Raw genomic sequence first — 26,467 nt, 5'->3', positions numbered from 1 at the left:
ACTTCAAGAGAATGTTGACAGACTTGTAAAAGTAGCAGATGTGTGGCAGATGAAATGTAATGCAGGAACATGTAATGTGACTCCTTTTGATAGGGAGAATGAAGAAGCCAATATAAACTAAATTGTGCATTTTTTAGGGAGTACAAGAGACTTGAGGATGTAAGTAAACAAGTTTTTGAAATTGACAGGGCATGCTGAAAAAGATGGTTAGCCATGCTGAATTCTTGGCTTTATAAATAGAGGCCTAAAGTACTGAAATAAGGAACTTGTGCTCAAACCTTATAAAACCCTGGTTAGTCCCCAGCTAGAGTATTGCACCTAATTCTGTGCACCACACTTTATGAAGATGTCAAGACCTTAGTTAGGGGGCAGGAGTAATTTAGGGAATTAAAAAACTTTAGTTATGTGGAGAGATTAGATAAACTGGGGTTGCTCTACTCAGAACAGAGACAATTTGATATCAAAATCATGACATTGTTCGATTGAGTTGAAACGTAGAAAATAAGAGCAGAATTAGGTAATTTGAATCGTCGAGCCTGCTTCCCCATTCAATGTGATCATGGCTGATCCTGTATCTCAACGTTATATCTTTTCTGCCTCCCCATACCCATACCCCCCCCCCCCCCCCCCCACTCCTTGATTCTTTTAGTATCAAGGAAATCTATCTATTTCTTGCTTAAATATATTCAGTGACTTAGCCACTACAGCATTCTGTGGTAGAGAATTCCATAGGTTCACCATCCTGTGTGTGAAAAGCTTGCTCTTCATAAATGTCCTATCCATTATCCTGAGACTGTGACCCCTTGTTCTAGACCCCCCAACCAAGGGGAACATCATCTCTGCATCCAGTATGTCCAGCCTTGTCAGAATTGTATACCTTTCAATGAGATCCTCTTTCATTTTGTATTCTTAATTGACCAAATCTCGCCTCATAAGGCAATCCAGCCGTCACAGCAGTCAGTCTGGTGAACCATTACGGCACTCCCTCTATGATTACCTAAGAATATCCTTGCTTAGATAAGGAGACCAAACTGCTCACAATATTCCAGGTTTGATCTCACCAAGGTCCTGTACAGCTACAGTAAGACATCCTTGTTTCTATACTCAAATTGTCTTGCAATAAAGGCCAACACATCATTTTACTTCCTAACTGCTTCCTGCACCTGCTTGCTTGCTGTCATTGTCTGTTGTAACATGGACATCCAGGTGCCTTGTAGATCAACATTTCCCAATCTATCACCATTTAAATAATACTCTGCTATTCTGTTTTTCCTACCAAAGTGGATAACTTCACAATTATCCACATTATGTATTTACCCACACACTCAACTTGTCTGAATCGCCTTGAAACCTTCTTTCATCCTCCTCACCACTCACATTCCCACCAAGTTTTATATCATCAGCAAACTTGGAAATATTATTAGTTAATACTCAAAAAACTCCAGTAAATTTGTCAAACATGATTTCCTTTTCATAAATCCATGATCACTTTGTCTAATCCCAAATAAATAAGCAGAAACAGTTTCCAGTGGCAGAATGGCTGACAACCAGAGACCACAAACGTATGGTAACCAGCAAAAGAACTGGGGTGATTTGAGGGAAAACAGATTTATGTACAGAGTTGTTGTGATCTGGACTGCATTACTTTAAAGGGTGGTGGAAGCAGATTCAATAATGACTTCAAAGGGAATTGGATAAAAACTTGGAAGGGGAAATTTTGCAGCACTATGGGTAATGGAACTAATTGAATACCTCTTTCAAAGATCTGGCGTCGGTACAATGGGCTGATTGACCGTTTGTGTTGTTATTTTTCTGTAATGCTAATTCAAATGATTTCAGAAGTACTTTTAAGTGGAGCTCAATGCTAAGTTTTGCATTTCTTTGGTAAAACAGTATTTTTTTTCCCTGGCAATACTTTCTGAATATACCTATTCTTCTGTATGCAATGGTTTTCAGATCTTACCCCTGATCACAGCACAAATTCATTTGATGCCACCTGGGAATATCAAATTGCAGCTCACACTGGTGAAATTTATTTACTGGGCTTTAATGCAGATAGACAGAGAAGGGATGCAGGTAAGTGTAAAGATGTTTTCCTTCTCTTTCCAGAGATTCAAGGTGGGCTTCAATCGGTTCAATAAGCAATTCTGAAAACAGTACCAGAAAAACTCAAAACAGCATGCCTTTGGGTGTTTTGGTATTTTATTTGCATGTAATATATATTGAAATACTTTCTTTAGTCATTGACAATCGCATGCAATAAATATTTTTTTGCTACGTCTAATATATAGCAATTGTTTCAGGGCTTTTTTTGCTCAAGTTTATTTAGCATCTGATTTCTAGAAGAATTTTCACACATGTTAAATACAGGAACCAAAAGATACTGTAGTTATTACGCGATTAAAATGCAAACTTAAATACATCTTTTTAATCTTGATTTATGTAAAAAATATGTTGTTAAAAATAGGCTGGTAGCATGTGTGTTAAATAACCAAGTTAAAACCATATATATGGCAACTGAGTGTGAGGCTAATTGAGAGCTTTTGCTGAGATATGGGGCGGCATATGATGGGGACAACAACAAAGCCAGCATGGAACCAAAATCAGAAAATACTGGGCAATCTCAGCAGGTCTGACAGCAGCTATGGAGAGAAAAGGGAGCTAACATTTCGAGTCTGGATGACTCTTTGTCAAAGTTAGAGAGAACTGGGGTCAGATTTATACTGTAGTAGGGGGACGTGGAGTGGTGGGGCTGGATATGAGGCCAGCATTAGGTGGAGATTGACAGAGAACCATGTCAAGCATGGAAGCAACTCATTCCATGCCAGTCTGTTCCAGATCTATAGCTTTTTCTGGACAGGTTTAATAGCCTGCCAGTGATCCTGGGAGTTATGTCACAGATTGGTCATGAATTCACTGAATAGCGTAGCAGGGTTAAATTACCTTCTGTTCTTATTATGCAATAGAAAGGGAATTATGCAGCAAGCATCTATTCCAGTGAGAACTTGCTGGTACAATAACATTACTTTTCATCTGATGTTATAAAATTGTTTTCTATCCTAAAATGGGAGTGGATTACATAATTAGTTTGTGTAGTTCATTCTATTTAATATACCTGAACATTGTTATTTACTACAGGTTGAGCATCCCTTATTCGAAATTCCGAAAACAAATAAATTCCAAAATCCGCACTTTTTTGAGTGTGCTGCATGTGTGCAGTTTCCAACGTGTATAGCACATGCCCAGTTCCCAACACTCCGCACATGCGCAGTTCCCAACATTCCGCATGTGCGCAGTCCCCAACATTCCACATGTGCGTAGTTCCCAATGCGCACCATACATACGCAATTCCCAATGTTCCGCACATGTGCAGCTCCCAACATTTTGCAAATGCTCAGTTCCCAGTGCACCTGCAGCATGGTATATTCCAAAATCTAAAAATTTCCGAAATCCGATACACAAGGGATTTTCAACCTGTACTTTTAATTTAAAAAGGCGGTAATAATATTGTTACTAGCAACAATGTAGATTGTTGAATGTTTAAAATTTGTAGCAGTGTTTTGTAATCATTGAAATTTTACTCTAGAAGACTATGATTACTTCAACTATGCGACGACTAGGAGAAGAACTGTTCCGAGGAACTGTGACCCAGGAGAACCCTTCAGAGTCAGTTGCAGAAACCAAACCCAAGGCATCTGCTTTCTTCAGGAGCTCTAATCTTAATGTCCGATTTTTATCAGCCCTCAGCATCCTCAAAACAATTACACAAGGTGTGCAGAAACTTTTCACGAAAAAGGAATTTGCTTTATTTTTATAACTTACTAAGAGATCTACAGATAAAAACACACATTCTCGTCGGGATTCTCTGTTGTGGAGCCTAAATGCTCTCGTCAATGGAGAATCAGGACAGGTCTCTGCTGGTATTGGGAGCGGGGCTCAGGTGTGAGTCTCTCTCCTTAAACATGCAAGTATATGCATGGTGGAGAGCTCTGGCCACTATTTTGAGTGAGTGGCCCGATCCCGAGGTCTTGTGACAGGCCCTTCCTCCCCCGCCCACAGCACTCATCCTGCCCCTGTATTCACCCCCCCCTCCCCCCCGCTCCACTTCTCTATGAGAATAACGGGTCAGTCCCCTCAGTAAGCACGCATATGTGGGTGACCTGACCCTCCCCCACACATCCACACACAGCCTTCCACGTCAGATGCCCCACCGGAGACCTCATCAGTCATCTCCTGCCGTGGAAAATAGGAAGTGAAACCACTTAGCCACTTTTGATGTAGTGTTAATCATAACAAGAGTGTTTATAAACATGCCTCCATAGCAGGGTAGTGGTGATGCATTCAAGCGTGAAAGGAAATATAAATAAACAATTCACCAAGCGCCTGTGTCTGTACCATTAAAACTATCAATCACTGGTGAATGAAATGTACTGCTGTGTGAAATTGAATGGAAGATTTGCATTTCAAAACCTGTCAGGGGATTTGTAGCCCTTACAAGTGTGCTTGGCTTTTCACAAAGCCTCTGGCACTTGTGACAGCTGCTGCTTTAAATACTTTAGTCTGAGGCAGCAGATGTTAGGAAAGGGTCAGTGTAAATGCAATGATTTTTCACTCTCCTGCCCGGACAGCTCTTCAGATGGGGTGACTAATGGGGAGCGAGGTTCTAATGGGGTGCTGGGTGAGGGGGGAAAACAACTCCCAGGACACTTGAGGGATCCCTCTTTTGCTGCTTGGCGGGGGGGGGGGGCACTTATTCAGTGCCCTGACCCCCTTGATCATCCTCAGACTTCACTGCGCCACGGCTGTACTTGGCCAACCTCGCACCAAAGTCCGCCCAATTAGGTTCCTGATGACGGAGTCAGAGCATCGGGGGTGGGGGCAGACTCTGGCTTAAAGCCTGTTAATTGGATGCATATGCATGCTTAACACCCATTTGCATGTTCCTGTTGGCGCAGGGTGGTAGCGAGCTGCCGCTGGCAGGGGATCAGAGAATAGCCAAGTGCGAAACCCGTTTTTCTGGTGATCTGCCATTCTCGGCCTGGTTGGGGATCCCAATGTCGGCGTCAGACAATGGTGAATCCACCCCTCTGTCTTGCTTCAGGCTCAACAGGAAGAGACAGGACTACGAAGTTCAGGTTCTGACTTTTTCTTTTCAACACAGCATTTAATTAAGTAATTTAAATTCAATATTTAGAATATTTTAGAAAAGAAGATTCACTTGGAACCATAAAGGTTTACAGCTAGGGCAGCACGGTCGCCTAGTGGTTAGCACAGCTGCCTTACGGCGCTGAGGTCCCAGGTTCGATCCCGGCTCTGGGTCACTGTCCGTGTGGAGTTTGCACATTTCCCCCCCGTGTCTGCGTGGGTTTCACCCCCACAACCCAAAACAAAATGTGAGGAGTAGGTGGATTGGCCACGCTAAATTGCCCCTTAATTGGAAAAAATAATTGGTAATCTAAATTTATTTTAAAAAAAATAATAAAGGTTTACAGCGTAGAAATAGGGCACTTAGGGCATTGTTTCCCAAACAAATTCCAAACCCTCCCCTTAGTAATTCAAAGTATATTACATTTTCTCTTAAAAATTACAATGGTTTCTGCCACAATCAGTTCCTTTGGGAAAAGTGTTTTGTGCTGTAACCACCTGCTGGGTAAAGAAATTTCTCCTTACCATTCTCATTCTTTTTTCGTGATAGTTTTAAATTGACCTTTAATTAGTGACTCCCCAACGAAGTTATTCATTCTTATGAATTCTTCATAATTTTCTTTTAAACTCTTTTAAATCTCTTAATTTTCTGTGCTCCAATGAAAATAGCCCCAGTATCTCAAGTCTCTCTTAATAACTATAGATTTCCATCCTGGCATTATACTGATGACTGTCCATTGAACATGCCTCATGACTTTAATGCTTGTTCTATAGCAGCGTGCCTAAAACTGAATGCTGTACTTTAAATGTGTATTATCCAACATCTGTGCAAATGTACTATTTTACTCTTGCTCTGTATTCCTGTTTTATTTTTAAAAATAAATTTAGCATACCCAATTAGTTTTTTTTCCAATTAAGGGGTAATTTAGCATGGTCAATCCACGTAAACTACACATCTTTGGGTTGTGGAGGTGAAACCTATGCAGACACAAGGAGAACGTGCAAACTCCACACGGACAGTGACCCGGGGCCAGGATTCAAACTTGGCTCCTTAGCGCCGTGAGGCAGCAATGCTAACCACTGTGCCACATGCTGCCCCCATGCTCTGTATTCCTAATTAGGTTAGGATACGGATCAGAACCCAACATTTGTTAGGGTCCGGACAAGAACTCCAAACAATTAGTGATGACTCTGACCAATGGGTATCTTTTATGTTAAAACAAACTTTAGGGCACCATGTTGGTGATAATTGGTTTTTCGCCATGCGACATGAGATTCCGAATTCGCCTACAGAAGCGGGCCAGTTACATCGCAAACTGTTTGGCGCCTGGCGCGGTTCCTGTTTTTGGCCTCTCCCTCTATTCAGCAGCCTCGTTACGCTTGAGCACGAGTGTAACGAGGCCAGAAGATCAGGCCTAGTGTGTCTTTAACTTAGAAAAATGCAACAAACCACTTTGTAGAGTGCAAGAGAAACAAACACTTAGCCAAAAAAAGAGAAATGAGTCCTTGGTCAAAGATTTGGATTTTAAGGGAGATCTTAAATGAGGACTCTGAAGCATTATCATTTATAAAACAAACTTAGAAAATATTTATTTAATATTTCTGCCATATCTCCCTCCTCCACAATTAGACATTCTCATTCGTTCTGAGCAGCTGTACCCTCCTTAAATTTTCTTTGATTTTTATAAACTTAAAGAGCCCTATTTCCTTTTATCTGATGGAATTTTCTCATTTATTTTCAGCTTTTCTTATCTGTTTACATCGCTCCACTGTACTTTCTATATTCTTCATGATTTAATTTGGTATCATTAGTGCCTTTCAATCAGATGTCTGCTTTTAAAGATTCAGCTTATTTTTAATGTCCCTGTGGAACACCAGACTTTGATCTATCCCCTAGAGTAATATATTTATTTTATCCTCCTAAAGTGTCACATTTGAAGATTTTCCACTGCTGATCCATTGACCTATTTGCTAAATATTTTCCTGGCTAATTTGGACCGGAATCATATACTGCTAAATGTTACTGGCTTCCAGCCCAGCAAATTTATCTCCATTATCTTTTTCTGTTCTTTTTGTAAATCTAATGATGTTGCCCTTGCTATTTTCCAATGTTTCTGTTCTTGTATTGTCCCCTTCATTTCCTAGAAGCAAACCCATCAATCTTCTTTGCTTTTTTGACTCCATATTTATGCAGCTGTTGATCTGCTTGAGCAATTCATCAACTGCACGTCCAATATCCTAATCCCCAGCAAAACAAATATACAGTAAATTTTTTGTTATCCGGCACTACCAAGCCGAAAGCTCTATTCACCAGAATCTTTTCCGATATGTCACTTCCAATATTTTTTTAAATGTTGACCAGAAATCCACAGAGCTGCCCAAAGGTCAGAAGCAGCGATTGTACTTGCAACAATTGTCAGTGAAATTGACAGCTTGTTTTTTTTAAGTCAGTCTGAAGTTTAGAAAATTAGAGTGCCATTCAAACCATCTGGGTTCCACACTCATTTACACTTTAACTCAAAGCCCTGTTGGGAAACTGGTCGGGTCTGCTTATGGTTTACCAATCAGGCAAAACTTTGGGTAATTTTTTTTACTTAGTTAATGGGCAAGTTTTGTTTTTAGCAACTTTCATTTATGACTTGATTTCTGAAATTGGCACTCAATGCAAACTTTTGTCTTTGCACTTCATGGCACCATGAACATCTAAACAAATGGGCTTCCAAAATACAGATCATTTTGCATAAATCTATCACACTGAGAATGGTACTGGAGCAGTTTAAGATATGCAGCCAGTATGCTCTTCCCTTTTTGCCTTGAAAAGATGTCTGTGGGTCTGTTGCAGTCCTTGTTTTAATTTTTAAGAAAGCCCCAAAAGCTGATGAGATTGATTACCTAATAATGACTACATTTCTTTCTGAGTTAATTGTATTCTTTTCATGCTGTTAAAGAAATTCTAACCCAATCAATGTCAGAGACCCTAACTAGTAAAGTTGTTCACACCATGGACTGGCTGGCATGGGAAATCTCAAAATTCACATTGATATAGGAAAATAAAGAGTAAAATTTTTATTCAACATGCTTCTCATTACTAGTGGATTATCTGGCTCAAGCTTTTGACATTCTTCTGAATGATCTGAAGACAGATGAAGGCAAAGCTTTGTTCTTGGAGTACCGGGCAATGCAGATTATTCTTTGTTACTTGAAACCTTCTAGTAAAAGTCTGCTATGCAGTGCTGTTGACGTCATTCTACAGATGACAATGGAATCCAGTAAGTATATATATTTTCTATACATTATAGCTGAGAATAATAAGCCAAGAACTCCAAGTGAATCAGTCCCATTGGCACATTTTACTTGCTTCCTATATTTTCTTTAGAATAGGATCCTTATGATTTACAAATCTGGCAACATGATTTCTAGAAAGGTGAGTGTAGCCACCTTTGGCAGCTCAGCCTTTGGTACAAAAACACAAGTACAATGTTTTTACCAATCTTTAAAAAAAAATGGAATTAGTAGGTTTCCTTTATAGTAAATATATGGTGGTTTAATAAATCTTAATTATTTTTCTAAATGTTGCTTTCTTAATCAGCAATGTATATGTACTATTGATAATTCCTTATCTAATGTTTTAGATTTGAACCCATGATTTTAAAAGCCACTTTTAAAGTCTGCTGCAAATATAATAGATGGAGTTAACTGTTGCACTCAGTCTCAAAATGACAGGCAGAAATTAATTTGTATGTCTTTGCTCTTTTGTTAAGTTTACATGTACACTGGAATGCTACTGAATTGATGGGAAAATACTGTAATGCTTTATTCAGTTATGCTATGTAGATACCAAGATATATGGGGCGGGATTCTCTGTCGGCCAACGCCAAAATCGAGAGAGGCGATTGGGTGGAGAATCAGTTTTGACGCTGAAATCATGGTGGACAGCAGGTTCATACCATATTGCATTTTCCGGTGCCTCGACAACGGCGTCAATGCATTCTACTCCGCGTGTACAATAAACGCCGTTTGCATATCATTAGCAGGCCTGACCCAGCATTCTCCGGGGCCACCGCGATTCTCCACCTCCACTGGGAGGAATTCCCGGCAGCATGATTCACATTGATATAGGAAAATAAAGAGTAAAATTTTTATTCAATATGCTTCTCATTACTAGTGGATTTGAAGGCAAATGGAATTTTGTCCTTCATTACTAGAGGGATGGAGTTTAAGACTAGGGAGGTTATGCTGCAATTGTATAAGGTGTTAGTGAGGCCACACCTGGAGTATTGTGTTCAGTTTTGGTCTCCTTACCTGAGAAAGGACGTACTGGCGCTGGAGGGTGTGCAGAGGAGATTCACTAGGTTAATCCCAGAGCTGAAGGGGTTGGATTACAAGGAGAGGTTGAGCAGACTGGGACTGTACTCGTTGGAATTTAGAAGGATGAGGGGGGATCTTATAGAAACATATAAAATTATGAAGGGAATAGATAGATAGGATAGCTGCTGGCATGTTGTTTCCACTGGCGGGTGAAAGCAGAACTAGGGGGCATAGCCTCAAAATAAGGGGAAGTAGATTTAGGACTGGGTTTAGGAGGAACGTCTTCACCCAAATGGTTGTGAATCTATGGAATTCCTTGTCCAGTGAAGCAGTTGAGCCTCCTTCATTAAATGTTTTTAAGATAGAGATAGATAGTTTTTTGAAGAATAAAGGGATTAAGGGTTATGGTGTTCGGGTCGGAAAGTGGAGTTGAGTCCACAAAAGATCAGCCATGATCTCATTGAATGGCAGAGCAGGCTCGAGGGGCCAGATGGCCTACTCCTGCTCCTAGTCCTTATGTGCTTTTAAAAATCAGGAACAGGTGCCGTGACTGATGAGGGAGAGAGAGGAGATAGGATACGGAAAGGCGCAACTGGTCTGCCGGTCCTGACACTAGCTGGGCCGGGGGGGGGGGGGGGGGGGGGGGGGGGAGAGAATGGGCCGTGGGGCCCGGATGAACCCCTCACCTCCACTGGACTGGTGGTATCCAAGCATGGACCGTTATTGCCCTCGCCTGCAAGGCAGTCATCTTTCTGTGCACCCATCTGACCACCCACCTTGACCCCTGGTTCTTCAGTATTGGTGCCCTTACACCAGCCTCCGCCCTCCACCCCTTGCACCAGCCGCCAGGGAATTAACGTGGCCTGGCCACATCAGCCCCTATAGGGGGTCACAGACAGGGGCTGCGGAGCATACTGTTGGCAAGCGCAGATCCAGCCATCCATACCTTTGGCAGCAGGGTCGGGCGCCAGAGCCAGAGGTCCCCATGGTGCAGGGCACCGAAAGGGCCAGTGGGATGGGGGGAGGGGTACAAGTGGGGGCAGTGTCCTCTGTGCCAACCAGGGCCACCATGAAGCCTGGCTAACCTGGTTGGGCATATGGGAACGCATCATGCTAACATGTAGGCCTTTCAACCCCTGCAGACAATGGACATTGGAATGCAACCAGTAATGTGGCCTTCCCCCTGGTTGCTACAACTCTGGGGAATGCACTGAGTCTGTACGAACTGGAGCTGCTCAAGGAGGAGGAAGCTGCACCAGCGGAGCCTGCACCAGAGGATCAGACGGCAGGCGGTGAAGATGGAAGACCGAGCCACCCAATAGGCCGAGGAAGAGGTGCAAAGGAAGCGTTGCATGAAGCCTCGTGTGCATCAGAAGCGCCAGGTCATTTGAGGACCTGCCGGACCAGGCAAACTGTCGAAAACTCTGGCTAAGCTAGGGAACAGTCCAAATACTGCCGGATCATGGCGCACCTGGCACTGCGGTGGAATGGGGGAGGACACCGACTTTCGGTGGCTGTCAAGGTGACTGTTGCCCTAAATATTTGTGCCATGGGCTCTTTCCAGGTGCCGAGTGGGGACCCGTCCAGGATTTCACAGAGCTCTTGCACAGGTGCATCCGCGCCGTCACGGAGGCCCAATGTGCCCAGTCGCACATCCATTTCAATGTTGACCGAGCCCATCAGGATGTCTGGACAGCGGGGTTCGCCACCATCGCCGAGGTGCCCCGAGTCCAGTGGGTGATCGATGGGATGCATGCTGTCCTACCAGCACTTGCAGATGACAGGCCACACTTCACAAACCGAAAGGGGTCCTTCTTGATGAACGTGCAGCTGTTGTGTGACCATCATACGCATCTGCGCCCGATATCCAGGCAATGTGCACAAAGCCTTCATCCTGTTACACTCAACGGTTCTTGGCTACTTCGAAGCCTACCCCCAGCTGGGGGAGGGTTGGCTCCTGGGCGACAAAGGTTATCTGCTGCGATTGCGACTGATGATGTCTATCCAGAGGCCACAAACCAAGGCAGAGATCCGCTACAACAATGCCCATACTGCGAGCGGTGCATCGGCAACCTGAAGATGCCATTTAGGTGCCTGGCACTCTGGGAGGGCTTCCAGTATCGTGCTGGGAGGGTCACCCACATTATGGTGGCCTTCTGTCCCCCCCACAACATTGCGCAGCAGAGGTGCGACGTGCTAGAGGAGGAGAATGAACGTCAGTCCTCATCTGACGAGGAGGATGCGGGGGAGGGTGAGGATGGGAAGAACTCTGCAATGAACTCTTGTGATCCTCACCGTATGGCAACATCTGGGAGCACTTACCACCGTCCACCTGGATGAGCCTGCTTGCGAGCGTGGTACCATCGAATCCCTGGAGTGCTGCAGGTTTGCCGGGGGGGGGCACGCGATAATAAAAATAGTAATATTCTTTATTAGTGTCACAAGTAGGTCTACATTAACACTGTAATGAAGTTACTGTGAAAATTCCCTAGTCGGCACACTCTGACACCTTTCTGGGTACACAGAGGGAGAATTCAGAATGTCCAATTCACCTAACAAGGACAACTTTCAGAACTTGGAGCACCCGACGAAACCCATGCATAAACAGTGACCCAAGCTGGGAATCGAACAGTGCTAACCGCTGTGCGATCCTGGGCCAAGCCAAACCCCCCGTGCCTCCTCATTGGACAGCCCAGACCAGCCCATCCTCCTCACAGAGCACCGAGGCAGACAGTAATGTTGTGCGCAGGAGTATAATGTGGAAACATATATGTACATTTGTGCCCTAATCCCTATCACTAAACTGTGCTCTGCACCCCTGCCAATTTAACTGGGTGGGCGTAACAGGCCCTAACACTTCTCCTAGGTTGATCCCCAAACGGTACATCAAGAGTGGAGGCGGCCTGCTGTGTTTTGCGTCCTGTGACCTGGGTCCCCTGTGGCGGCAGTCTTCAGGGGCGACCAGGCCTGGATCGGCCTGGCTGATACTTGGGTGTCCCAGGTGGCGTGATGCTGCCCATGTGATGCGTCTGGGACAGGAGGGGGGGGGGGGGGGGGGGGGAAACCACCTCCCTGGGGGGGGGGGGGGGGGGGGGACCACTGTCGTCTCGACCAGGGTCTGCACGCTTGTTGTCGCCATGGAACACATGGAGTGGATCACCTCCGTCTGGGACTGTGCCACATCACACTACGACTGTACCACCACGTTCTGGGTGGTTTCCCCATCAATTAGTGACTGCGCTATCTCCCTCTTTCTGTGTCTGTGCCATGTTAGCCAGCACCTGGGCCATGCCGCCGATGCTCTCAGCTATGGCTCAATGTTACCAGGCCACACACATGTGCTCTTCTTCAATGTCCAGGTGGCCCTGGCACATTGCTGCCTACGAGAGGGAAATCCTGTACTGGGTCTCGACACCCGCCTGTACAAATTGCCCCAGGCTTTGGACATGATGATCCATGGTCGAAACCCTCGCCCCCAAGGCTTTCACCATGGACGCCACCTGTGCAGTATTGGCCTGGGTGGTACGCATGGCCAGCACCACCTCCTGTCCTGCATGTGGTTGCACTCCTTCAACTAAACCTGCAGATGCTGGATGCTTGCCGACAATCCCTCACGCAGTCCCTGGCTCTGCGACTGAATCTCCACTATCAATGGGACCATCATTTCCAGAAGCCCGAAACCTGTCTGAATGGCAGCTAGTCCTGGGATCAACCCGTCCTTCAGCCGTCCTCTCCGGAGTTCCTATCTCCACCTGCTGTACCAAAGCATGTGTGGGGTGCGCCCCAGGAGCCTCTTCACTAAGATGCTCAACTGAGGTGAGTGTGATGGGAAATCTGTGTCATCCCCAGACTCAAGCTCTGGGTTGTCCTTGGATTATGGTCTATGGTTGTAGTCCAATTTCTACCACAATCAGACAATAAAATAGTCTTGTTATTTTTTTTATTATTCATTCACGGTGCGAGGGAATCATAGGCTGTGCAGCATTTATTGCCTGTCCCTAATTGCCCTTGAGGGGGCAGTTAAGAGTCAATCATATTGCTGTGGGTCTGGAGTCACATACAGGCCAGACCAGGTAAGGATGGCAGATTTCCTTCCCTAAAGGACATTAATGAACCAGATGTGCTTTTATGACAGTCGACAATGGTTTCATGGTTATCATTAGACTTTTAATTCCAGATTTTTATTGAATTCAAATTTCACCATCTGCAGTGGCCGGATTTGAACCTGGGTCCCCAGAGCATTACCCTGGCTTTCTGGTTTACTAGTCCAGTGACAATACCACTACGCCACCACCTCCCATTAAGCCTATGGAACAGCATGGGATATAAAATTGTTTCAGGGGCAGAAAGCAAAGAGTCGTGATGAATGGTTGTTTTTCAGACACGAGGGAAGTCCACAATAGTGTTCGGCTGGGGTATGGTATTAGGATCACTGCTCTCATTAATATTGAGTATATTGTGCAGCATCTAAAAGTTTGTAGATGATGCAAAACTTGGAAATGTAATAAACAGTGAACAGGATTGTAGTAGATCTCAGGAAGACATAGACAGACTGGTGAAGTGGGCAGGCACATGTCAGAGGAAATTTAATGCAGGAAAATGTGAAATGATATACTTTGGAAAGAAAGATGAGGAGAGTCAATGAAAGCAAAGTGGTATAATTTTAAAGGGGCGGCAGGGGAATTCACACACAAAAATCTTTATAAGTGGCAGGACAGGTTGGCTCCAGGGCTTTTGACGAAAGTAGATACAGGTATATACATCTATTTGTCTCAATGGATTCTGACCAGGCTGTGTGCCACTTCTGAACTGAATATCGTCTTTTGTGGCTGTAAAGGCCGATTCTTGAGTGGCAGTTCCTTCCCCAACTGGCGCAGATGAAAAGCTGGCTCGGGGTTGACAAGTGTTTTTTCCCCTTCTGATGGCTCCCTCTTCCGCCATCTGGCCATTCCACATCATCTTTGCTTTTTCCACACCAGGCTCCAGACTCTCCGCTTAGCAGTGAAGACTTCGATATAGCAGTTTCCCCGCCTTCAGAACACTCATTTCCCCTGGCAATCACACAGATAAATTAAAACCCCAGAACTTTCTTCAGCTGCACCGATCTCCATGACAACATTTTAAAAAAAGCAAAGTACTGCGGATGCTTGAAATCTGAAATGAAAACAAAACACTTTGGAAAAACCCTGCAAATCTGGCAGCATCTGTGGAGAGAGAAACAGAGTTAACGTTTTATGTCCATATCATATGACTCCTTTAATTTCTTTAAAGCTTCAATCAAATCATCAGATAACCATTTAAATTCCAGAGAACATAAGCCTATTCTTCTCATAATTTAACCTTTGGAATTCAGGTATCATTCTGGTAAACCTGCCTGGCACTCCCATCAAGGCCTTTCTGAGGTGTACCCAGAATAGCTCACCGTACCCCAGGTGCATGAAACTCAAATCTATTTGGACCTCCATTGTATCTAGCTTTTCACCATTTAGACATTACACTGCTCAATTCTTTTTAGGCCTAAAGTGTACAATCTCACATTTGCCTAGATTGAAATCCATTTGCCCTAGTTTGCCCATTCACTTAATCTATTCAAATCCTTTTGTAAATTTTACGCTTTCATGGATATTGCTCACATTTTATACAGGCTTATGAAAATATAACATGCCTTTCTAAGCTCTTCTGGCAGGCTTTTCACGGCGAAGAACAGGATCTTCCTGAATTTGGTCGAGTTGCTTCGGAAAGCTCCCCAAAGTAGTGAAGGAACATTTGCAATACGTTCTTTCCAAGGAGGCGATGAATCATTACTACGTAAAAGCAAACCAGCATGACGTAATCAAATTATCAGTGAAGAAAGTGCTGTAAGACATAATAATAATAATCTTTTTTTGTCACAAGTAGGCTTACATTAACACTGCAATGAAGTTACTGTGAAAAGCCCCTAGTCTCCACATTCCGGCTCCTGTTCGGATACAGAGAGGGGGAATTCAGAATTCTCAGCTGATACAGGAATTGAACCCTCGCTACTGGCCTTGTTCTGCATCACAAACCATCTGTCTAGCCCACTGAGCTAAACCAGCCCCTTAGTGTTTGGTCTTCTATGCCTTTCAAAGGACTCCACTAAACACTTTGACTTGTCCAAACCAAGATCTTTATTGAATCACACGTCGTAAGATAGTGATCTGTTACAGTGCCAGTTATGGAGTTTTGTTGTACTCCTCTGGAACTACGCCTAGCACGACTCTTCACCTGTATGTTGTACTACCATCTCCTACACCAATCTGGTGATGGTCGGATGTGTCTCCACTTATATGGGAGTCCCTGGTCACATGACCATGGTCTTGAGACCACATGGTGTGCCTGCGCCGCCACCTGCTGGTTGGAGGTTGCACATGATCCATCTATGATGTTGCCTACAGGCATATCATTATAAGACATTCTTAAAAGGATGAGGATTGCCAACTTCTACTCCATGGCATTGGACTGCACTCCAGATGTGAGCCATTCTGAAAAGATATCTTTTACTCCTTAACACTTTGGCATTCAGGAGCATATTGTTGGTTTCAAAACAGTGAATGAGTATATATTAGTACATTAATGTCCTGAGGCATGCTGGCCTACATGCCCCTTAGTGTCCAATGGTTAGATGGGGTTACAGGGATAGGGCAGGGGAGTGGGCTTGGGTGAGGTGCTCTTTCACAGGGTGGGTGCAAACTTGATGGGCTGAATGGTCGCCTCCTAAGCTGTAGGGATTCCATGATTCTATTACGATGAACTATGACCAAACATCTTGGGTCGTGGGTTTCACCCCCACAACCCAAAGATGTGCTGGTTAGGTGGATTAGCCACGCTAAATTGACTCTTAATTGGGAAAACAAAATTGGGTAATTTATATTTGGGGCAGCAGGGTAGCATGGTGGTTAGCATCAATGCTTCACAGCTCCAGGGTCCCAGGTTCGATTCCCGGCTGGGTCACTGTCTGTGTGGAGTCTGCATGTCCTCCCCCTGTGTGCGTGGGTTTCCTCCGGGTGCTCCGGTTTCCTCCCACAGTCCAAAGATGTGCGGGTTAGGTGGATTGGCCATGCTAAATTGCCCTTAGTGTCCTAATAAAAAAGTAAGGTTAAGGGGGGGTTGTTGGGTTACGGGTATAGGGTGGATACGTGGGTTTGAGTAGGGTGATCATGGCTCGGCACAACATCGAGGGCCGAAGGGCCTGTTCTGTGCTGTACTGTTCTATGTTCTATGTTCTATCTTCAGCTGCTTCATCAAAGTCAGAAATGGATATTTTTGCCCAATATTCGGTACCACTCATGACTCCTCATATACTAAAGCAATCCCTGTCCATATGTAACAAGACATAGACAACGTTCTGGCTTGGACTGATAAGTGGCGAGTAACATTCGTGCAAAGTACTTCCAGGCAATGACCATCTCCAACAAGGGAGAATCCAACCACCTCCTCTTGACAATCAACGGCATTGTTATCACTGAATCAACCACTATCAACATCCTGGGGATTACCATTTAGAAACAGAATTGGATCAGCCATTTAAATGTGGATACAAGAGCAAGTCAGAGGCTCTGAATTCTGCGATGTGTAACTTACCTCCTGGCTCCCCAAAACCTTTTGGCCATCAGCAAGGCAGAAGCCAGGATTGTGATGAAATACTTTCAACTTGCTTAGTTGAATAAAGATACAGCATCACTCAAAAAGCTCAACACTATCCAGGACGAAACAGCCCCTTCCACAAATATTCACTCCCTCTACCACCTATGTACAGTGTCAGCTGTGTGTACCATCTCGCTTTGACGAAGTCACCCAGACTCGAAATGTTAGTTCTGTTTTCTCTCTTTACAGATTCTGTCAGACCTGCTGAGATTTCCAGCATTTTCTGTTTTTGTACCATCTGCAAAATACACTGCAGCAGTTCACCAAAGATTTTTCGACAGCATCTTCCAACCCCCCCATGACGCCTGCCATCTAGAAGGACAAAAATAGCCTACACATGTGACCACCACTACCTGCAAGTTCCCCTCAAGCCACACACATTAATATGTTTATAATTATATAAAAACATCAATCACTCATTAGGGATTGAGTGAACGGGTTGTGGTTCATTTATTGAGACTAGGCACATGATAACATATGTACGTGGATAGAAAGCTTGAAGACATCAGCAGCTGAACTTGTGTGCTCTGTGTTATATTCACAGACCAAGGTGAAACTGAGACTGGATTACATGACACACTTCTCCTCTAGTGATGGCATGGTGCTATCCCTTAAAAGCACAAGACAACATCCCCTTTCTTTTTAAAGATACTTTCCCCACCATTCCAAAGAAGTATAACTGTTTGTAATATATGCTCATGTGTACAAAACGGATGAATCTAGGAGTCTCTAAAGTATAGAGGCAATCTGATGGTGTTATCCTGTTATGGTAACCTTGTCTGAAGGCTTCTTTAAGGCTCACACTAGTCTGTGGAGTTGTTATTCTTGGAGTTGTTCCTGGTTGCATTTGGGATCTAGCCCTCAATGCAAAAGGGCTACACAGTGGCTGAAGAGCTGGAATGGATCTGATTCATCCTCAGTTTGCTTCGCTGTTGCTCCTTTGTGTGTAATAACCTCTTAAAGCCTTAGTTCTGAACAACTAATGGCCACATTCCTTTTGTGATGTCATGGATGCAGACTTGTTATCCCAACTGTAAACGTAGCAATTTTGCACTCACATTTTTATCATTCACATTGGTCTGCATCTCTTGTAGTTTTAAAAGTTTCTGTCTACTTTCTGAGAGAGTAGAACAGGTAAGAGTAGGTAAATTGGTACGAGCTGGCCTGCCAAACATGAGGTTGGCCAGTGATGAAATAGTTTCACTTAAAGGCGCTACTCTCATGCAACATTGCAATGTGTAGATCTTTCGTGGTCTGTCTACATTTGAGAATTGTGGGTATCTCTGAGCGAATCATTCGTTCAGCCAGGCTGTTAGATCTAGGGTAATGAGGAAAAGAAGTAATGTGATCGATATTCCACTTCTCACATATATCCTGAAATGGCTTCCCAATAAATTGCAGATCATTTTAAAGTAATGATCTCTACAAACACACAAATAAACTGAAAATAGCACTTAGTGTCCCTGACAATTGTGTATGATGTAGTGTGCCATTGTCGAATAATGGGGAGCTTGGTAAAGTAGTTGACAATGAAGTCAGTGCCTTGGCCGTGAAACAGCTTGGGTGTGATTTTAGAACAAGGAGGATAGGAACTTTATGCTGAATAAATGGTGCTTTATGCTGACTTGTCATATGCCCTTGACATGCCTCGCACTTCTTTTTTTAAAAAAGTTTTATTCAGGCATTTATGATTTTATAACCATAAACGATACAAATATAAATGTAAACATAGTTCAGTACGTAACCCATCCCTCCATCTCCCACTGTTCCCGCCGACTCTAAACACAGAATAGCCTAATTCCCCCCTTACCCCCCCCCCCCCCCCCCCCCCCCCCCCCCCCCCCCCCCCCCCCCCGCCTTATTGAATCTGTTGACAGTTTAGTTTTCTCCGAAGAAGTCGATAAGCAGCTGCCAGCTCCGAAAAAACACTAACGTTGATCCTCTCAGGGCGAACTTAATTTTCCCAAGAAACCCAACCATGCTGCTAACCCAAACCCCTGATTTTGGGGCTTCGAGTCCCTCCACGCTAGCATTATCTGTCTCCGAGCTACCAAGGAGGCAAAGACCAAAACGTCAGCCTCTCTTGCCCCCTGGTCTCCCGGGTCTTCCGACACTTCAAAAATCGCCACCTCTCGACTCGGCTCCACCCTTGTTTTTAGCACCGTGGACGTGGCAATCGCAAATCCCTGCCAGTATCCCCTAAGCTTTGGGAATGCTCCAAACATGTGGACGTGGGTTTGCGGGCTCTCCCGCTCACCTCACACACACAGGTGCTGAGCCTGGCACAAGATGAGGACGTGTTTGATGTGTTATGTGTGTTGGTCTAACATCGACTGCAACTGGATGCAGTAATACGAGAAACAGGCTTCCGACACAGGAGATGGTCCAACACTGTTTTATTGAACCTGCTGATTGCTGTACATGATCTGCTGTGGGTTGACACTCTATTAACCTAACTGATAACCTCCTACTGGCTTGACCAGACTAGCTCTCTACCACATGGTGATGATGTTAATTGGCCTGTGCACTCTGCCTATCTCCCTAGCCGCCGTGTCCTGTGAGAGAGGGAGAGCTGCGCCGGAGACAAACCAGTCGACAGAGAGGTTGCCCTATATGCCAATAGTGCCAGGTTGAAATCCGGGGCTGTGTCTGCAGCCTTGCACACAACCGCTTGACAATATGGACCCCTTTCTCGGCCATCACGTTTGATTGCGGGTAATGGGGACTGGATGTGATATGACTAAAGTGGTAGGATCATGCAAAGGCGGACCACTCTTGGCTGCAGAAGCATGGACTGTTGTCACTCATTACCGTGAGTGGGTATCCCATGCCTGGCAAACGTCTCTTTGCAGGCTTTGATGACGGACTTGGACGTGAGGTCCGACAGCTGCAGCCGAGGTGTCATGTCACTTAAATCCTTTTGGATTATGTGGACTAAAGGCCTGTGGTCTGTTTCCACCATGAACTTTGGCAGGCCGTATACGTAGTCATGAAACTTGACTAGTCCTGTCAGGAGACCCAAGCTCTCCTTTTCGATCTGGGCATACCGTTGTTCGGTCGGAGTCATGGCCCTGGAGGCGTATGCCACTGGAGCCCAGGACGAGGAGTCGTCTCGCTGGAGGAGCACCACCCCAATGCCGTCCTGGCTTGCGTCTGTGGATATCTTGGTATCCTTGGTTGGGTCAGAGAATGCCAGTACTGGGGCTGTGGTGAGTTTCTCCTTCAGGTCAAGCCACTCCGCTTGATGTGCGGTAAGCCACTGGAACACTTGACTTTTTTACGAGATGCCGGAGGGCTGTGGTGTGGGATGCCATGTTGGGAATGAATTTCCTGAGAAAATTCACCATCCCGAGGAAACGGAGGACCGCCTTTTTGTCCTCTGGGTCTTCATGGCTTTGATTGCCAGCACCTTGTCAGTGTCAGGTTGCACGCCCTGCTGTGAAATGTGATCACCCAGAAACTTGATAGCAGACCTACCAAATGAGCATTTGGCCCTGTTGAGCTGGAGGCCGTTCTCATGAATCCTCTGGAAAACTTGTTTGAGGCGAGCAATGTGATCCTCGGGCATTGTGGACCAGATGATCATGTCGTCCACATAGACTCGAACCCCCTCGATGCCCTCCATCATTTGCTCCATTGTGCAATGAAATACTTTGGAAGCTGATATGATACCAAAAGGCATGTGGTTGTAGCAATACCTGCCGAACGGAGTGTTAAACGTGCACAGCTTCCGACTGGACTCGTCCAGCTGTATCTGCCAGAACCCATGGGAGGCGTCCAGCTTGGTAAAGAATTTGGCATGAGCCATTTCACAGGTTAACTCTTCACGCTTTGGTATTGGGTAGTGCTCGCACATGATGTTGCGATTCAGGTCTTTGGGATCAATGCAAATGCGAGTTCATCAGAGGGCTTCTTGACCAAAGCCATGGAGCTGACCCAGTCTGTTGGTTCCGTGACCTTTGAGATGAGACCACGCCCACAACCGCTAAACCATGCCCACAGCCCCTAGACCATGCCCACAACTCTTAGACCACGCCCACAGCCCCACAGACCATGCCCACAGCTCCTTGACCACGCCCACACCCCCTAGACCCCACCCACAACTGTTTGACCACGCCCACAGCTCCTAAACCACGCCCACAACCCAAAACCACGCCCACAACTCCTAAACCACGCCCACAACTCCTGGACCACGCCCACTGCCCCAAACCACGCCCACAACTCCTGGACCATGCCCACAACTCCTAGACCACGCCCACAGCCCCACAGACCACGCCCACAGCTCCTAGACCATGCCCACATCTATTAGACCCCACCCACAACTCCTAAACCACGCCCACATCCCCTAGACCACGCCCACAACCCCTAAACCACACCCACAACCCCTAGACCACGCCCACACCTCCTAGACCCCGCCCACAACAGCGAGACCACGCCCACAGCTCCTAAACCACGCCCACAACGTTTTCAGACGATCGTTGAGAGGAGCCGGCACCCGGCGTGGTGCATGGATGGCTGGGATGGCATTCGTTTTGAGCAATATCTTGTAATAATATGGGAGCGTGCCCATTCCATCAAACACATTGTGGTATAATGTGAGAATGTCATCTATCTCAGCCTGGAGATTTACATTGGACAACGCATGTTTCGATGGCGACGGAGAGGGTCAACTGTTTGATTTTGAGGAGCTGCTCCCGCAGGGAGTCGGACTGGACCCCGAAAACGATCTGATCCCGGTTCATGGAATCAGCCGTCGAGTCATAATTACATGACTGGGCTGGGATGCGGAGATGGGTCAAGAAGGACTGAAAAGGTTCATCCTTACCCTGAAGCCTCTGTTGGAAGATGTACGGTTCAAGCTCTCATTCACCTCAATGTCGCAGTGGTTGTCGAATTTCAGCAGAACCGTCTTGAACTTCATCTTGTCTTTGCCATCGGCAAACGTGAGAGAGTTATAGATGTGGATGGCGTGATCCCCCGCAGTCGACAGGAATAGCGCGAGCTTCCGACACAGGAGATGGTCCAACACTGTTTTATTGAACCTGCTGATTGCTGTACATGATCTGCTGTGGGTTGACACTCTATTAACCTAACTGATAACCTCCTACTGGCTTGACCAGACTAGCTCTCTACCACATGGTGATGATGTTAATTGGCCTGTGCACTGCGACTATCTCCCTAGCTGTGTCCTGTGAGAGAGGGAGAGCCTTTATGCCCTGTGGGCTTTATAGTGGTGGTGTCCTGTCTCGTGATTGGTTGTTCTGTGTCGTATGTGTTCATTGGTTATCCTGTGTGTCATCACTGCCTGTCTGCATCTCATGATATACATGAGTGGATATTATGACAGGTTGACTCTGCTCGGAGCATCCTCCCACTGACCCGCCTCTACCTCCTCTCCCAGCTCATCTTCCCAATTACCCTTAAGCTCACCTGTCTGAGTTTCCTCGCACTCCATAAGTTCTTTATAGATTACCGAAACCTTCCCCTCCCCAGTTCTAGAAACAACGTTGTCCTGTAGCCCCTGTGGCAATAGAAGCGGAAAGGTTGAAACCTACCTTTGCACAAAATCCCTAATCTACAGATATTGAAACCCATTCCCTCCCGGCAATTCAAACTCCTCCTCCAAATCCTCTAAACATGGAAAGCTCCCATCAATAAATAGATCCCCCAGCCTCTCAATCCCTGCTCTCTGCAACCTCCGAAACCCCCCATCCAGCCTCCCCAGAACGAACCAGTGATTATCACAAATTGGAGCCCACACCAACGTTCCCTCCACTCCCATATGCTTCTGCCACCGCCCCAAACTCATGCCTCGCACTTCTTGATGACGACTTCAATGCCATTGTTCATACCCAGCCAGTAGACTGTCACTTGCGAGTGTTCTTGTCCACTTTATCCATGTGTGTGTAATGAAACTGTGGAAGAATATCAGGTGGCAAAGTATGATGGCCTGTCTGCCTTTAAAAATGACTCCCCACAAGATATGTAGTTTGTCTTGATGAGGTCAAAATGATCTCCTGTGTTCATGGGCATGCCAAATTGAATCAGACCATCCTACATTGATAATTTTCCACAGTGTCTATCGTTTGGAATCTTTTGCCATTTCTTCCTGTAACTGTTAACATTTGCAGTGTGCAAAATGTATCAGATCGATTTGAAGAACATCTTCAATGTCACTGAAGTCAACTTGTAGATTCAAGGATATATCTTTTGTTTTTCTTGGGTTAGGCAAATCTGCTATGTGTATCCAATGTTACCATAACGTTACCTGACTTGTACCTATGCTCATAACCTTGAATATTTATCAAGAGATGTTGCAATCCTGGCTGGTTTGTAATATTTTACAGATGTATCAGAATATTCATAAGAACACACGCAGTAGATCCAGTTATTTCTATTGAATTGTAATTAGCATTTAAAAAATTATTTTGAATTCATGCTAATGCAGTGCTTAATTTTATGAATAACAGAGGAATTTAATTATGTATCATCAGGGGAGGTAGTGGCTATTGGCACTGGACTAATAATCCAGAGACCCAGGGTAATGCTCTGGGGAGCTAGGTTCGAATCCCACCAGGGCAGATGGTGGAATTTGAATTCAATTTTTAAAAACCTGCAATTAAAAGTCTAATGATGACTGTGAAACCATTGTCAAATGTCAGAAAAACCCATCTGGTTCACTAATTCCTTTAGGGAAGGAAATCTGTCATCCTTACCTGGTCTGGTCTGTATGTGACTCCAGACCCACAGCAATGTTGTTGACTCTTAAATGCCCTCAGGGATGGACAATAAATGCTGGTCCAGCCAGTGACACCCACATCCCATGAACGAATGGAAGAAACAGAACAAGGACATGGTGTTTAATGGAAGCAGATGATTTAGTTCAAATGGTAACTTTTAATTTATTATTAAAGGGGGTGAAAGAAGAAACACCTTTTGCAGTTTACACAATAGGAAATTTTCAATCGCAAAACTCCAAAATCATTGCATCCTAAAAGAATTTATGTAGGGAGGAATGAAATAAGAAACATATTGCATCACTGTAAGTTTCTTTGTTTTTGTACAGGATATTTGCAGCATTTCCTCCAGGCATGCAGCAGTGAGACCTGGTTCCGTACTTGTTCCGTGCTTCTGAGAAACTCTAAACTAGAGATGCAAATACTCGAGAAACTCAGCGTCATCCTACAGAAACTCTCTAAAATAAAGTACGAAAAATTATTGCTTGCTGAATTGATGAAATGCCAGTCTACAAAGTATAATTTAAAAAATTAATGAGTAACTTTGTATAATTTAACTTGAATTTTATTTACAACATTTATTATTCTTCAGTGTGCTTGTGATATCTAGCACTAACATTTAAAACTATTTCACAACGAATTAATTTGTTTCAGAGTGGCACAGTGGCATAGTGGTTAACACTGCTGCCTCACGGCGCCGAGGACCCGGGTTCAATCCCGGCCCCGTGTCTACATGGGTTTCACCCCACAACCCAAAAAGATGTGCGGGGTAGGATAATTTGCCCTTAATTGGAAAAAAAAAAGAATTGGGCACTCTAAATTTTTTTAAAAAATGAATTAGTTCTTGGACCCCCATTTGTGTGGAAGGGTTTGGGCACCTTGTATTCCAATTCTTTATCCATTATTTAAGGTTTTCATTATTTTAAACATGAAGCTTGCTATAATATTTAACATTTTGTCTGATTTAAGATGCCACTAAACCACATTATGTGCATGTTACCTAAAGTGCACACAATTCATTTTTTGTAGAATTTGTTTCTTTTTAAAATCAAATGCATTGAAGCTGAGGCAAACAATTGGAAGTATTTAAGATTAATCTTCTGGTTCAGATTATGAGTTGAAGAATGGATGTCAAATGAACCTCACAAACCAAAAACAATGGAAAAGCAAGACAAACTTGCTTGTCCTTGCCTTTAGAGAACTAGTTTTGCTCTTTTTAAAACATCAATTTCTATCAATGTCAGCTTAGATTTTACAGCAGTAAATTTTATGTCTCTGATAATGAGGACCAGCCCAAAAGTTTGTTGTCTAAACCCTCAATGATAAAATGTAATTCTATTGAACAGAGAGAAAATTAATAAAATGTGTACTTTCTTTACAGGAGTAATAAGAAACTATTTGAATTGTTCACCATCCACATCTTGATTCAAGAGCTACACAGGACTACAGATCCAGAGCATACATTCCTGGCTATCAACCTGCAGTCCATTCTGTTTAACCTAGGCATAACTAAATTCACTGCTTTAGCCAGTAGTCCGGGCAACAGCCATTCAAATCAGTGAATATTTATCCATTGAGACTAAAACATTCTGATGTTTTTTGTATTTTTACCATCACTGATGAATTTTCTGGGTCTAATTTATCAATAATCTACAGATATTGTCCTTCACTATATTTGGCAAAATACTGTTTTAATGTATACATTTTTAATTGAAACCAATCAATTGGAAAAATTAGATTGCTTCAGAAAGTGGAAACCTTACCTTTAAGCTATTGGGGCACAGCTGTCAGCTGTTATCATTCATACCTCTTGAGTTGGATTGTGGATTGGAGTCTCGCCAGGAAGTCATCTGGGCTGATATTCCAGAACAAGCTCAACGGAGAGCAATGATGGGACATTAAATCTGAATTCTGTTTGCTTGTTCAGGATGGAGAAGAGCAAGATGTTCTCCTGGTGAACTGCCCAGCATTTCTTTCGCAACCAATATGAGCAGGATAAATTAATTATTTGTTGGATGTTGCTGATGTGGAATGGCTGCTACATTTGCCTATATTGTAGCAGCTGCGCTCAAAAGGTGGTTAATCTGTGAGCACTTCTTTAAGGTGATTTTGAAAGACATGGGAACATACACATTTTAATTTAATTTTTTTATGGGATATGAGCATCACTAGCAAGGCCGCTGTTCATTGCCCATCCCTAATTGCTCTTGAGGTGATCATTTAAAAAAAAAAAAAATATTAGAATATCCAATTCTTTTTTTCCAATTAAGGGACAATTTAGCATGGCCAATTCACCTACCCTGCACATCTTTTTGGTTTAGCGGGTGAGACCCACACAATCAAGGGGAGAGTGTGCAAACTCCACATGGATAGTGACCCAGGGCTGGGATCGAACCCGAGTCCTTGGTGCCATGAGGCAGCAATGCTAACCACTACGCCCTGCCACCTGCTCTTGAGGTGATAATGAGCGACCTTCTTAAACTGCTGCAGCCCATAAATACAATTAATTTTCTTATTTCATTCCTTCAAAGATACTGGTTAAATGTGTTTACCACATTAAGTAGTAAATTGTTGTGCGCCAACTAAATTCCCAACATTGTATAAAATTTGTG

General features: G+C 44.3%; 1 protein-coding gene across 5 annotated transcripts in view; it reads left to right on the top strand.

Annotated features, from left to right (window-relative positions):
- LOC119977191 (coiled-coil domain-containing protein 138-like) overlaps positions 1-26,165 on the top strand; it is a 187,207-nt gene extending 161,042 nt beyond the window's left edge. For all 5 annotated transcript variants that reach the window (XM_038817879.1, XM_038817877.1, XM_038817878.1 and 2 more), the window contains 5 exons: positions 1,957-2,076; positions 3,587-3,770; positions 8,238-8,414; positions 24,185-24,323; positions 25,237-26,165. In XM_038817879.1, the coding sequence (XP_038673807.1) occupies positions 1,957-2,076; positions 3,587-3,770; positions 8,238-8,414; positions 24,185-24,323; positions 25,237-25,417 (801 nt within the window). In that variant the 3' untranslated portion in view covers positions 25,418-26,165. The remainder of the gene's footprint in view (positions 1-1,956; positions 2,077-3,586; positions 3,771-8,237; positions 8,415-24,184; positions 24,324-25,236) is intronic.
- Positions 26,166-26,467: the final 302 nt, after the last annotated feature.

This window comes from Scyliorhinus canicula, chromosome 14 (assembly GCF_902713615.1).
Source record: "Scyliorhinus canicula chromosome 14, sScyCan1.1, whole genome shotgun sequence".
NCBI classification, from domain to species: domain Eukaryota; kingdom Metazoa; phylum Chordata; class Chondrichthyes; order Carcharhiniformes; family Scyliorhinidae; genus Scyliorhinus; species Scyliorhinus canicula.
The sequence above is the reverse complement of the archived record's forward strand: the minus strand, read 5'-3'. Positions and strand labels throughout refer to the sequence as shown.